Source organism: Anarhichas minor, unplaced genomic scaffold, assembly GCF_050575085.1.
Source record: "Anarhichas minor isolate MPS153535 unplaced genomic scaffold, ASM5057508v1 ptg000123l, whole genome shotgun sequence".
NCBI lineage: Eukaryota > Metazoa > Chordata > Actinopteri > Perciformes > Anarhichadidae > Anarhichas > Anarhichas minor.
In genome coordinates this window covers 502,501-517,500 of record NW_027466569.1, presented here as the reverse complement: position 1 = coordinate 517,500, position 15,000 = coordinate 502,501, and the positions used below count along the sequence as shown (strand labels likewise).

The following is a 15,000-nucleotide window of genomic DNA, read 5'->3' as shown; positions in this document are numbered from 1 at the left end:
ATGTTGCAAAAAGCTTAATAATTCAAAAAGCATAAGAGATAGAAATATGAAGAGATATAGCACACATGTCCTTAAAGAGCTGAACATTTTGATAGTTGAACGGTTTCTGTAGCTTAAAAAATGAAGAAGAGGAAGAGTTTCAAAAAACAGGGGACGGAAGAAATATAATAATATAAAGAAGAACTAGAAAATGCATTTCCTGCTGAAAATGCGTTGGAATGCTGAAAGCTGAAATTAATTGTAAAGATATTGCTGAAAATTAAGAAATGGGAGACTACCCGTCTGAAAAATGTTGAAGCCCGAAAGCATTTAAACTGCACTGCTGAAAACCCTTCTAGTTGAAATGTCTAACTATGGTGTCTGTAACTGAATGTATGAGGGAGAAGAAGGCTTTGAAAGTTGAAGAAGTATAACAGGATTTGAAGATTTTCTCCATAGAGATCCCATTCAACAGAAAATTGCAAATAGCTTAATATTTCAAAAAAGTTAAAAGATTACAAATATGAAAAGTCAAAGCATCCCTCTTGTCCTGTAGTGATATTTGTAGTAGTAGAAGTTGTAGTAGAAGTTGTAGTTGTATTGGTAGTAGTAGAAGTATTAGTAATTAGAAGAAGTAGTAGAAGTAGTAGTATCAGTAGTCGTAGTAATAGTTTTAGTATTGGTCGTAGTATTTAATATAACAATAGTAGTAGAAGTAGTTATAGTAGTAATAGTAATGGCAGTAGAAGAAGTAGCAGTAGTAGTAGTACTAGTAGCAGTTGTACTAATAGCCGTAGTAGTAATACTACTTGTAGTAGCATGAAAAGCAGTAGTAGTAGTAGCAGTTGTAGTATAAGTAATAGTAGTAGTGGTAGTAATAGCAGTGGTGGTAGTAATAATATTGATGGTAGCAGTAATAGCAGTAGCAGTAGTAGTAGTAGTAATATTAGCAACAGCAAAAGTTAAAGTAGAAGTAGTAGCAGTAGTAGTAGTAGTAGTAATACTAAATTAGCAGCAGCAGTAGTAGTTGTCGCAGTATTAGTCAGAGCATTAAGTTTTTCAACAAAAAAGCCTAATTTTGAGCTTAACGTTTAAATACAGTTAATCCATGAGGCTTTTATTTTGAAAGAGTGGGGCTGGGTGGGGGAGAAAGGAGAGGAGACAGAATCAGAATGTATGAAACACAGGTTATTAAATGACAGTCTTCATCAAAAGCATTCCAGTTAGATTTCACTCTGTGGGGCTTTTATTTTGAAAGGGTGGGACTGGGGGGGGAGAAGAGACATAATCATAATGTTTGACACACATAAACAGAGGTTATTAAATGACAGGTTTCATCACAAGCATTTCAGGTAGAGTTCACTCTCTGGGGCTTTTATTTTGAAATGGGGTGGGGGGGTGGAAAGTCCTCTTAAAATCTATTAGACCTGAATGACTGTATGAGAGAGAGAGAGAGACAGAGAGAGAGAGAGAGACAGAGAGAGAGAGAGAGAGAGAGCCTGCGTGCGTGTGTAACTGGTTGCCATGGTGACGACGCACCTGGTGTTAGAGGCAGACTGATTAAGAAACATTACAGTAAACAGTGATTTTGAACAAAGCCCCTTTTAACAAAAAGCGGGAGTCTGAGTGCCAATATGGATACCGTGAGAAAGATAAGACTCTGCCGAACGCGGTAATGTGTTTTTTATGTTTGTGGTGTTAAAAATGTGAGCTGCAGAGCAATATACAAAACTGGTACCGTCTGCTTTCTTTGAGAAATGAGTGGTCAGATTTAACATGGAGTCTAATGGAGCAGTTTGTTGGAGTTCATGTCGCTCTGCGGCTCCTTGAGCCAAATGTGTAAATCTGTGGGATTCCACAGTCATTTGTCTACGACAAGGACAAGATTAGCTACTTCTACATCCAGAAATTATGCATGAAGAGTGAAGATTGTGGACACAGTGGCAAAAGACAAATCTTTTTTTCACAAGAATCTCAAGCTGCTCTTCACTCTAGCGGTGACATCACGCACTCTAAGCTGCGCAATACACACCCATTATAAAGTCAGAAAAGGACTGAAAAAATCATAAAAGTTAAATTGCTGCAGTTCAAAAAGTGTAAAAGATATCAAAAAGCTGAATCATGTGGCAATAGATCAGGGTTTTCTAAACATTTTAAAGTTTAAATGGTGTCTGTAGCTGAACGTATGAGGAAGTAGAAGGATTTGAAAGTTGAAGAAGTTTAAGAGGATTTGAAAAATGTCTCCATAGACATCCCATTGAAAATAAAAATTGCAAAAAGCTTAATAATTTAAAAAGTTTAAAGATTATAAATATGAAGAGATATAGCACCCATGAGCTGAAAGAGCTGAACATTTTGATAGTTGAACGGTTTCTGTAGCTTAAAAAATGAAGAAGAAGAAGAGTTTCAAAAAATGTACGGAAGAAATAGTTGAGTGAAGTTGAATAAAGATTCGAAGAACAATAGTTGGAATGCTTAACAGCATTCCAACAACTAGAAAATGCATTTCCTACTGAAAATGCGTTGGAATGCTGAAAGCTGAAATGAATCTCAAAAACATTGCTGAAAATAGATATCCAATTTTTAAAAAATTGCAAAAAGCTTAATAATTCAAAAAGTTGAAAGATTACAAATATGAAGTCATATGTAGCTGAAAGTATGAGAAGAAGAAGGCTTTGAAAGTTGAAGAAGTTTAACAGGATTTGAAGATTTTCTCCATAGAGATCCCATTCAAAAGAAAATTGCAAATAGCTTAATATTTCAAAAAGTTAAAAGATTACAAATATGAAAAGTCAAAGCACCCCTCTCCTGAAAGAGCTGAACATTTTGATATTCGAACGGTTTCTGTGGCTTAAAAAATGTCAGCAGTAGTGATATTTGTAGTATTAGTAGTACTAGAAGTTGTAGTTGTAGTAGAAGTATCATTAGTAGTAGAAGTATTAGTATTTAGAAGAAGTAGTAGTATCGGTAGTAGTAGTAATAGCTGTAGTAGTGGTCGTAGTATTTAATATAACAGTAGTAGTATAAGTAGTAGTAGTAGTAATAGTAATGGCAGTATTTGAAGTAGCAGTAATAGCAGTAGTAGTAGTACTAGTAGCAGTCATACTAATAGCTGTAGTAGTATTAGTACTGGTAGTAGCATGAATAGCAGTTGTAGTATAAGTAATAGTAGTAGTGGTAGTAATAGCAGTAGTGGTAGTAATAATATTGATGGTAGCAGTAATAGCAGTAGTAATCGTAGCAACAGCAAAAGTTGTAGTAGAAGTAGTAGTAGCAGCAGTAGTAGTAGTAGTAATACTAGAAATATTAGCAGCAATAGTAGTAGTTGTCGCAGTATTAGTAAGAGCATTCATTACTTCAACAAAAAAGCCTAATTTTCAGCTTAATGTTTATTAAATACAGTTACTCCATGAGGCTTTTATTTTGAAAGGGTGGGGCTGGGTGGGGGAGAGAGGGGGAGAGGAGACATAATCATAATGTTTGACACATAAACAGGTTATTAAATGACAGGCTTCATCACAAGCATTTCAGTTATATTTCACTCTGTGGGGCTTTTATTTTGAAATGGGGTGTGGGGGGGAGAAGGGGAGAAGGGGAGAGAAGATGGACTCATAATGTTAGATAAACACAAACAGGTTATTAAATGACAGGCTTCATCACAAGCATTTCAGTTAGAATTCACTCTTTGGGGCTTTTATTTTGAAATGGGGTGTGGGCGGGGGGGGGGGTGGAGGAGACATAATCATAATCTTAGATAAACATAAACAGGTTATTAAATGACAGGCTTCATCACAAGCATTTAAGTTAGAATTAATTTTGTGGGGCCTTTACTTTAAAATGGGGTGTGTGTCTGTGGGGGGGGGGGGGGGGGGGGGGGGGAGTCCTCTTAAAATCTCTAAGACCTGAATGACTGTATGAGAGAGAGAGAGAGAGAGAGAGAGAGAGAGAGACTCTGATCTCTCTGGCAATCTTTCTCATTTGGAGATTATCCTGTTTTATCATTTACAGCTTACATGACTATTGTCCTGCTCTGCCATGTCTTTCCTCGTCTCTCCCTCTTGTGTCGCGGTGTGTGTTAATGTCACTCGAATCAGGAAACTTATCAGAATACCCATATTTGATTGGCTGAGCTGCATCACGTATATCTCTAAATCATGTGTGTGCGGCTTTTATTTTAAAATGGGGTGTGTGTGTGTGTGGGGGGGGGGGGGGGGGGTCCTGTAAAAAAAGCTCTAAGACCTGAATGACTGTATGAGAGACACAGAGAGAGAGAGAGAGAGAGAGAGAGAGAGAGAGAGAGAGAGAGAGAGAGAGAGGAGTGCGTGTGTGTCTGTGAGTCTGTGTGTTTATCAACATCACTAATGAGCTTAATCAGAAACACCTGTGTCCTTGCAGCCTTTTCATGGAGATTAAACAGGGAAACACCTCTCAAACAAATCCTCAAAACTCCCATAACCGTAGCTCCTATTGCTCCGATATTAATAAATGAGAGGAAGGATGAGTTGAAGAACAGATCCTGTAAAAATTGTGTCTGTAGTGTAAAATATGTGGCTGAACTGGCGATTTAGAAATGGGGTCCCGTGTTCTGTGGAAGATGTTTTTGAAGCAAAATTTAACATTGGTCTCTATGGAGCAGAAAGTTGGTTTTCCTCTCAATTACAGGCTTCTGTGCCAAATGTGTAAATCTGTGGGATTCCACAGTCATTTGTCTACGACAAGGACAAGATTAGCTACTTCTACATCCAGAAATTATGCATGAAGAGTGAAGATTGTGGACACAGTGGCAAAAGACAAATGTTTTTTTCACAAGAATCTCAAGCTGCTCTTCACTCTAGCGGTGACATCACGCACTCTAAGCTGCGCAATACACACCCATTATAAGAGCAGAAAAACCATAAAAGTTAAACTGCTGCAGTTCAAAAAGTATAAAAGATATCAAAAAGCTGAATAATGCGGCAATAGATCAGGGTTTTCTCAACATTTGAAAGTTTAAATGGTGTCTGTAGCTGAAAGTATGAGGAAGTAGAAGGATTTGAAAGTTGAAGAGGATTTGAACATTTTCTCCATAGAAACCCATTCAAAAAAAAATTTGCAAAAAGCTTAATAATTCATAAAGTTTAAAGGTTAGAAATATGAAAAGTCATAGCACCCCTCTGCTGAAAGAGCTGAACATTTTGATAGTTGAACGGTTTCTGTAGCCAATCACATGACTGATGAACAATGAGGGGGGACTGTCCCCTGACAGGAAGTGCTCTTTACCTCTGTCCCCTGACAGGAAGTGCTCTTTACCTCTGTCCCCTGACAGGAAGTGCTCTTTACCTCTATCCCCTCCTTGCTGATGGCGAACTCGTCAAAGTTGAGGATGGCGGTCTTGATGACGTGGACGGCCGGCAGAACAGTCATACCGATGTTGATGGCGTTGCTCCTCTTTGAGTCCAGAACCAGAATCTCAGACCTCTTTGTCTCAGGTCCTTTCTGCAACGAGACATCAGATTAATAACTGTATCAATAACAGTTAATAACAGTACTAATTATAGTTAACAGTTAATAAAACTATTCATAACACTATCTTTAACAGTTAATAACAGTACTAATAACACTACTAATAATAGTTAATAACAGTTAAAAACTAGTAAGAGTTAGGTCTTTGACTTTATTGTTATTTAATCTGCTCTTACCCTGATATATTTATATCTTAAATAATAATCCAAACTTTTCATTTAGCTTTCTTTCACATTAATGAATAAAATGTTGAGAAATTGGTCGACTATATATTCTAAGAAAATAATTGTCTTCCAGCCGTTTGTATGAAGAAGACCTCACGACCCCAACAAACCCTTAGATAACGATTTATCTGTGATGAGATATCAGCTGTTTGATCAGCTTCCCACAATGCATCTGTTCTCCAGCTGAAACCTTGTTACCTTTATGGCGGACAGTTCCTTGGCTTTGGACTCAAACAGGTGCTCCAGTCGGGACGTGTCCATGGACACTTTGTCCAGAGACGCCCACACCGTCCCACGACCGAACCGACACCGCTGAGGCCCGTCGGCCTGCTTCAGCTCCCTCCAGAACAACTTCACCGTCTTCTTCTTCTCCTTCTGAGAAGAGGAGGATGAGGGGGGGGGAGGAGGAGGGGCACCGGGAGGAAGGGGAGGAGGAGGAGGAGGGGCTAGACCCCCTGGTAGTGGAGGAGGAGGAGGAGGAGGAGGAGGAGGACCACCCAGGCCCGGGGGGGGAGGAGGAGGAGGTGGGACGCCAGAGAAGCAGGAGGAAGAGGAGTCGAAGGAGTCCATGTCCAGGACATCGATGTCCTCCTCGTCCAGCAGGTCGGAGAAGTCTAGGTCTTTGATGCGCAGAGCGGCGGCGCTCGGCTGCAGCTGGTCCCAGGCATCGGTGGGGCCTCCGGGACCCAGGGGGGTCATCGGGGTCGTCTCCAGACGCCGAGCGTGAGTCTCAACGTCCACGCTGCTCTGCTGCCTAAGGTGACGGGTCTGATGGAGGACGATCAGGTGACAGTGAGGTCACAGTGAGGTCAACAGGAAACAGTCAGAAACTTTTGGTGATGGTTTGAGTTTATTTTTAACTTTTGAAGTTGAACATCAGCTTCTTTAATTAGTCTTTTATAAACTGTGGAGCCTAAATGTTATTCTCCTGTTGTCCACTAGAGGCATCAGCGCTGTATTATAGAGATAATACATGTTATTCTCCTGGTGTCCACTAGAGGCATCACTGCTGTATTATAGAGATAATACATGTTATTCTCCTGGTGTCCACTAGAGGCATCACTGCTGTATTATAGAGATAATACATGTTATTCTCCTGATGTCCACTAGAGGCATCACTACTGTATTATAGAGATAATACATGTTATTCTCCTGGTGTCCACTAGAGGCATCACTGCTGTATTATAGAGATAATACATGTTATTCTCCTGGTGTCCACTAGAGGCATCACTACTGTATTATAGAGATAATACATGTTATTCTCCTGATGTCCACTAGAGGCACCACTGCTGTATTATAGAGATAATACATGTTATTCTCCTGGTGTCCACTAGAGGCATCACTGCTGTATTATAGAGATAATACATGTTATTCTCCTGATGTCCACTAGAGGCATCACTGCTGTATTATAGAGATAATACATGTTATTCTCCTGGTGTCCACTAGAGGCATCACTGCTGTATTATAGAGATACTACATGTTATTCTCCTAGTGTCCACTAGAGGCATCACTACTGTATTATAGAGATAATACATGTTATTCTCCTGATGTCCACTAGAGGCATCACTGCTGTATTATAGAGATAATACATGTTATTCTCCTGATGTCCACTAGAGGCATCACTGCTGTATTATAGAGATAATACATGTTATTCTCTTAGTGTCCACTAGAGGCATCACTGCTGTATTATAGAGATAATACATGTTATTCTCTTAGTGTCCACTAGAGGCATCACTGCTGTATTATAGAGATAATACATGTTATTCTCTTAGTGTCCACTAGAGGCATCACTGCTGTATTATGCATTAAATCATCTCTAACTCCTCTCTTAGTTATTGGTCATTATAAGTAAACAGTAAGGGGGCGGGGCTTCAGGAGAAGATCCACATGCAGACAGAAGAACCTGAAACATTCGGACCTGTTGTTCTTCAGCGAGTCGGGCCAGCGCCGCCTGGGCAGAGCCTTCCAGCCCCTCTAGCTCCGCCCTGCGGGAGGCTCTGCTCTCATTGGACGGCTCTACTGAGCTCGCTCCGAAGCTGGAGAGACGCTCTAACACACGACCACGACCACCTGAGAGGAGAACACACAGGAGGTCTCTCTCGGACTACAGAACCAGCTACACAAAGACACTTCAGACTTTTACACATTATTTAAAAATTATTAACTTTATCAACTTTGTACAAAAAGAAACTCAAGGAGATAAAGCAGTAAATTACAGAGGTGGAAAGTAACCGAGTACATTTACTCAAGTACTGTACTAAAGTATAAATGTATCAGATTAGAAAACGTTATTAATCCACAGTGGTCAGACAACAATAGACACGGAAGTAGTTACTTACTTGAGTACATCTCAGAGGGAAACCGTGTACTTTTTCATCTACACTTTGTCTGATAACTTCAGTTATTTTATAGATTGAAATGTTTGTATAGAAGACATAAACACACAGCTCAATCAATTAATGGTTGAAGATGTTTTTACTGTAAAACACATCTGCTGGATCCTGATGTAACGTTAATAATGTGGTATTAGTACTTTGACTGTAACAGAGTATTTGTACTGTGTGGTATTACTACTTTAACAACGTATTTTTACAGTGTGGTATTAGTACTTTGACTGCAGTAAAGGATCTGAATACTTGCTCCATCAATGGTAACTGTAAATTGGACAGGCCTTCTGTAAACATAGTTTTACTCCATCCCTAAAACTACATTCATGTATTTATAGTTTATAGAGTACTACAGTACTACTACAGACCAGTGAGCCGTCTGATCTCACCGGTCAGGAAGTGGGCTTCTTCTTCGTTGGTGTTGGGAGCAGCAGCGGTGGAGCTCAGAGGTACTGAGCCGGAGGTCTTGGAGTACAACATGTCCAACAGAAACTTCTTGTCGGTGGGGAGAGTACTGCTCGCTGTAGACACAGAGGATCACATGGTGACAGGAAGTCTGAGGGACATCCTTCAGAATAAAAGCAGCAGCTGACTCATTGGTTAACGTCTCCTTTCAGAGAATCATCTTAAATATAAAATCTATTTTATCTCTTTTATTCAGAGAGAGAAAAGTCACTGAGAGCTGCTGCAGGTCCAGAGTCTCCTCACGTCACTGTGTAATAATATTAATACAAGAATTCACACTGAAAAGCATATTTTGAATGCTGGTGAGCTAATAAGATCAAATCAGAGATGATGGTTTGAACAAAAGGCAGCTTTCACTGCTAATAAACCAGAATGTGGCCTTCAGAACAAACTAACTGATCTAGAAAAGATATTTTAAATGATGTACATTTGTTTTTAGTGGTATTGTTTGTTTCGGTTCTCGTATCTGCAGATAAAACAAATTCAGTAATCGGGAAGTAAACATGGAATCAGAACATCTTTATGTAAAATATACGACACACTTTATAAAATATCCATTTATCGAAAAACCGTTTGATTGAATTAGATTCATACAGTATTCATAGAGTAATTATATAGTAATAGTAATACTATAGTATTAAAGACAGTTTTCTGTCCACTGACTGAACGAGGACAGCAGTGACCGCTGACATCCACCAGGTGGCGCTTCAACACCACAGAGATGATTCTTCATCAGCAGAGACACAAGTGAACAGACACTGAGGATTGTGGGTAACTGAAGTCTCACCTGGGGCATTCTGGGACTCTGAGTGTCTGTTGGTGTCCAAACTGCCGGAGGTGGAGACTACCGACAAAGACACAAGAGAAGAAGAAGATGAAAACGAGGGCCTGTCCCTTTAAGGAGACGTGAACGTGATGTCATGAATGAACATATTTACGTTCTTCACTCGGGTCACTGCTGCCCTCCTCAGCAGACTGCAGAGTCGGGGTGATGATGTCATCAGACAAGGACAGCCTGGACTGGCTGAGGTGTTTACTTATTCTCTTCTTCTCCCACTGAGTGGCTGCCAGGCTGCGTAGGAAGGTGTCTCTGTAGAGGGGGGCAGGAAACCAGGTGAGACGGAGCAAACATTGCCGACACGCTGCTTCATCATCATCATCATCATCACTTATTGATTTTATTAATATCATGTGTCTTCATGTTCAGACTCAAACCAGAAACAAGTGTCTCATAGAGCTCCTTTAAATGTTTTTAAGACGTCTTCAGTAGGAACCAATGAGACGCAGACAGGAAGTGAGACCGTGTTGAGGGACGGACCGACATGTTGACGGTTTGAGTCTGAACATGAGAAACATTAAGAATGAATACTTTTATTTAGAGGTCTGCAAAAAAACCAAAAAAAAAAAAAAACAGCTGCAGGCAGATTAAACACCAGAGATTAGTCTCCACCCAGCAATCAGGAACTATAAAGACCAGAGATTAGACTCCATCCAGCAATCAGGAACTATAAAGACCAGAGATTAGACTCCACCCAGCAATCAGGAACTATAAGGACCAGAGATTAGACTCCACCCAGCAATCAGGAACTATAAGGACCAGAGATTAGACTCCACCCAGCAATCAGGAACTATAAAGACCAGAAATTAGACTCCACCCAGCAATCAGGAACAAAAAGGACCAGAGATTAGACTCCACCCAGCAATCAGGAACTATAAGGACCAGAGCCACCAGCAACACACACACACACACAGAAGCAGCAGAGCCCAGCCATCCTCCCTCCAGCTCCCAGCATGCAGTGGGGGTGCAGCTGTACTTACTGAAACCTCCTCAGAACCGGTTTGTCTGGATTTACATTACAGTCATCTGAGCTGCAGAGACACACACACACACACACACGTTTTGTTTGGTTCCTCAGAACAAACAAATAATGAAGTGATATCAGTGCTGCAGACAGTGTCAGAATAATAATAATTTTAATAAAAGTTTTGATTTGTGGTCAAAACCACATGTTTACTTTAATTTAAGTATTTATATCAGTTTCGATGTTAAAGTCTGAGTTCTGCCACTGTGTCCTCGTGAGAGGGACCACTTAGAGAACCAGTCAAAGGACCAGTCAAATAACCACTTAGAGAACCAGTCAAAGGACCACTTAAAGCTGTAGGGCATTTCAGTGAAAATAATTTTTCTAAAATTAATTTCGTTACGAAATTTATTTTTTAATCCAGCTGTTATTTTACTTGAAATGAGAAGAACATTTATTTATGTATTTCTATGCATTATTTATAATCCATCCAGTTAAATTTGAAAAATTAGAATAATATGAAAATATAATTGATGTGTACTTTCTTTATTTGATTTGTAAGTTGTTTACTACACAGAGACGTTACTACTACTAGACTTCCTGAAAATAAATAAATAAATATATATATATAATTTGGGTCGTGGCTTGTCATTAAGGGGTGATGGTGGGTCCCGCAGCCAGACCAGTTGAGAACCACTGCTTTAAAACCCGTTGGACCCGAGAGCCCCTCACGGGGGGCTGTTTTAGAGTGTGCAGCATTCAGCGTGTCGTAGAAAGCATTTTTCATAAAGAAATATGATTATTGCTCCAGACATATTAAATATCGAATTAACGGGAAACATCTGAGCAACATCATCATACCAGCCATTGTAAACACTGCAAACACAATTATACATGAACTAATATCATATCTGGAAGATATCTAGAAGATTTGCCACAATTTTGGCCAAAAATCGACGACCTATGCTCTCTCTATGGCTCTCTCATCACGGAGCAGGATCGCACATGGCGGATGAACACATGCAGGAGGGGCACGATTCGACCCAGAAATGCACAGCGGCGTCCAAATTACTCTCTTTCAAACCGTTCAAAAGTTATGGGTATGCATGCCAACATCAGCCACAGGTCACGAGAAAAAACAATTGGGTAAAAAAAAAAAAAAAATAAATAAATAAATAAAAAAAATTACATTTTGACGATGAAAAACAGATTTATTCCAGCCGATTTTTGCACAGCTCTGCCCGCCATGTTCTGCTGCGAGTCTGTGAGTGAGATCAATGCGCTGGCGGAATGAATCACAAAATGGCAGACGATTCTGTGGGGTGGAGCAATCCATGTAGAGAGGGGGGTTCACCCAGTATTTTGCGATTTTTAGTCAGTAAACAGACCCGGATACGATCAAACACCCCCGCATGGCTCCCGCTGGACTATCCCGCATCTAAAAATGTCTCACACGAGTAAAGCGGCCTTACCAGGGTCACATGACACACATTATGAGCCATTTATTGTTATGAATGACAGATATGACACATCATAACTGCTCAAAATTATTCAAAATGGTGTCAAACTCATTTATTAGGATTATTGAACACTCTTAGTGATAAGAAAAGTGAATATATAGTTAATATTTAGTTATATAGTATATAAAATTAGTATACAGCAATGCAACAGCTGGTTCCGAAAATCAAAATTTTGATTTTTATGACCATTTATGCTGGCCTGCTTCACTCAATCGAAGTAAAATATGTTGTGGGGACATGTAAAACGTGTTCTATGTCTGTGGCGTAGTTTTAGGCTTGCAGCTGCATTATTTAATAAACAAATGTTCAATACAAGTGCTTTTTTTCATGCGAACCTAGAAATGTTTCAATTTGAGCTGTGCCATAAGTGTATCAGTTATTAACCAGTAACATATACACAATATTTACACAATTCAACACATCTCACAAGTGTTTCCAGTATTCTAGCATAAAAATTATTAAAATAGACCTTGTAGTTAGAGCTGGGGACTCTCTTGAGTATGGGTATGCAATTTTCGAGCAGAGGGCTAAAAATAGGGCTAGGTACCAGAAGGTTAAATTCAGTTCATTCAGGATGAAGTGAAAAGGCCACAAGATTATATTTTTCTCATCCTCTAAAAAGAGAATTTAGTGTTGGAAGAATTCACCTCTATGACCCTGGTCTCTCTGGCCAATTTTCTCTTTTGGAAATCGTCCTATGATTTGACTTTCACAACTCAATAGTCCTGCTCTGCTGTCTCTCTCCTCGTCTCTCCCCCGTGTGTCACGGTGTGTGTACATCTCACTCAAGTCAGGAAACTCGTCAGAATTACCATATTTGATTGGATGAGCTGCATCACGTGATGTGATTCCCAACGCATTGGTCGGTGTTTTTCCTGCACCGCTGAACAAGTGCCGTAAATGCTGGAATGATTCCGCTGCATAAAAAATGCCCTTCAAAATAAAATCACATTTTTTTTTTTGTCAGTCAAAGGCCCACGACCCACTGAAAACGGGTCGCATAAAGGAGCAGTCAAAAGACCAGTCAAAGGACCACTTAAAGAACCAGTCAAAGGACCACTTAAAGAACCAGTCAAAGAACCAGTCAAAGAACCAGTCAAAGAACCAGTCAAAGGACCAGTTAAAGAAACAACGGATAAAAACAGTATTTACATTTCATGGGATTTGATAAAGAAGGACGATTCATTTTCAAATGTTTAGAAACAGGAAGTCGTAAAAATATACTTTTGAGTAAATATTTAGCAGCCAAATCTTTTAGTTTACAGAATGTTCAACCTCCCAGTAATGTTCTCAACCTCCCAGTAATGTTCTCAACGGGTAAACTCTTGTTGCTTCAGACTGTTTCAACATTTAAGTTTGTTTTCTTGATTCATGAACATGAAACTTTAAAATCAACACTTGAACTCTTTACTGGAGATCCATGACTAAAATAAGTGATCTATATAAACTAAATTAACTTTAACATCTGAAGATTCAAAATCATAAGTATTCACACAGCAAGAGGAAGAGGAAGAAGAGGAGGCGTGTACTTACCAGAAGAGTGAGTCAGCCTCCCCAGAGCTGGGGGAGGGAGGAAGGAGAGGAGAGGAGAGAAAAGACGGAGGAGGAAATTAGAGGGACAACATTATGCTATTCATAATGTTATGATAGAGAGACAGACCTTCTTCAATGATTCTATGAAACTGAAAATCTAAAACATACAATTACTGAAAAATAAACCAGAAACCCTAACCCAGAAAAGATCCAGATATAATCTAAAGATAAACCAGAAAAGATCCAGATATAATCTAAAGATAAACCAGAAAAGATCCAGATATAATCTAAAAATAAAGCAGAAAAGATCCAGATATAATCTAAAGATAAACCAGAAAAGATCCAGATATAATCTAAAGATAAACCAGAAAAGATCCAGATATAATGTGAAGATAAACCAGAAAAGATCCAGATATAATCTAAAGATAAACCAGAAAAGATCCAGATATAATCTAAAGATAAACCAGAAAAGATCCAGATATAATGTGAAGATAAACCAGAAAAGATCCAGATATAATCTAAAGATAAACCAGAAAAGATCCAGATATAATCTAAAGATAAACCAGAAAAGATCCAGATATAATGTGAAGATAAACCAGAAAAGATCCAGATATAATCTAAAGATAAACCAGAAAAGATCCAGATATAATCTAAAGATAAACCAGAAAAGATCCAGATATAATGTGAAGATAAACCAGAAAATATCCAGATATAATGTGAAGATAAACCAGAAAAGATCCAGATATAATCTAAAGATAAACCAGAAAAGATCCAGATATAATCTAAAGATAAACCAGAAAAGATCCAGATATAATGTGAAGATAAACCAGAAAAGATCCAGATATAATGTGAAAATAAACCAGAAAAGATCCAGATATAATCTAAAGATAAACCAGAAAAGATCCAGATATAATCTAAAAATAAACCAGAAAAGATCCAGATATAATCTAAAGATAAACCAGAAAAGATCCAGATATAATGTGAAGATAAACCAGAAAAGATCCAGATATAATGTGAAGATAAACCAGAAAAGATCCAGATATAATCTAAAGATAAACCAGAAAAGATCCAGATATAATGTGAAGATAAACCAGAAAAGATCCAGATATAATCTAAAAATAAACCAGAAAAGATCCAGATATAATCTAAAGATAAACCAGAAAAGATCCAGATATAATCTAAAGATAAACCAGAAAAGATCCAGATATAATGTGAAGATAAACCAGAAAAGATCCAGATATAATGTGAAGATAAACCAGAAAAGATCCAGATATAATCTAAAGATAAACCAGAAAAGATCCAGATATAATGTGAAGATAAACCAGAAAAGATCCAGATATAATCTAAAGATAAACCAGAAAAGATCCAGATATAATCTAAAGATAAACCAGAAAAGATCCAGATATAATGTGAAGATAAACCAGAAAAGATCCAGATATAATCTAAAGATAAACCAGAAAAGATCCAGATATAATCTAAAGATAAACCAGAAAAGATCCAGATATAATCTAAAGATAAACCAGAAAAGATCCAGATATAATGTGAAGATAAACCAGAAAAGATCCAGATATAATGTGAAAATAAACCA

General features: G+C 38.5%; 1 protein-coding gene across 1 annotated transcript in view; it reads right to left on the bottom strand.

The window, feature by feature from the left end:
• fhod1 (formin homology 2 domain containing 1) overlaps nt 1-15,000 on the bottom strand; it is a 44,385-nt gene that overhangs the window by 8,908 nt on the left and 20,477 nt on the right. Inside the window, exons 13-18 of the mRNA XM_076083159.1 lie at nt 9,496-9,647; nt 9,345-9,401; nt 8,482-8,613; nt 7,624-7,775; nt 5,904-6,473; nt 5,299-5,454 (exon numbers count right to left, since the gene is read on the bottom strand). Of these exons, the coding sequence (XP_075939274.1) occupies nt 5,299-5,454; nt 5,904-6,473; nt 7,624-7,775; nt 8,482-8,613; nt 9,345-9,401; nt 9,496-9,647 (1,219 nt within the window). The remainder of the gene's footprint in view (nt 1-5,298; nt 5,455-5,903; nt 6,474-7,623; nt 7,776-8,481; nt 8,614-9,344; nt 9,402-9,495; nt 9,648-15,000) is intronic.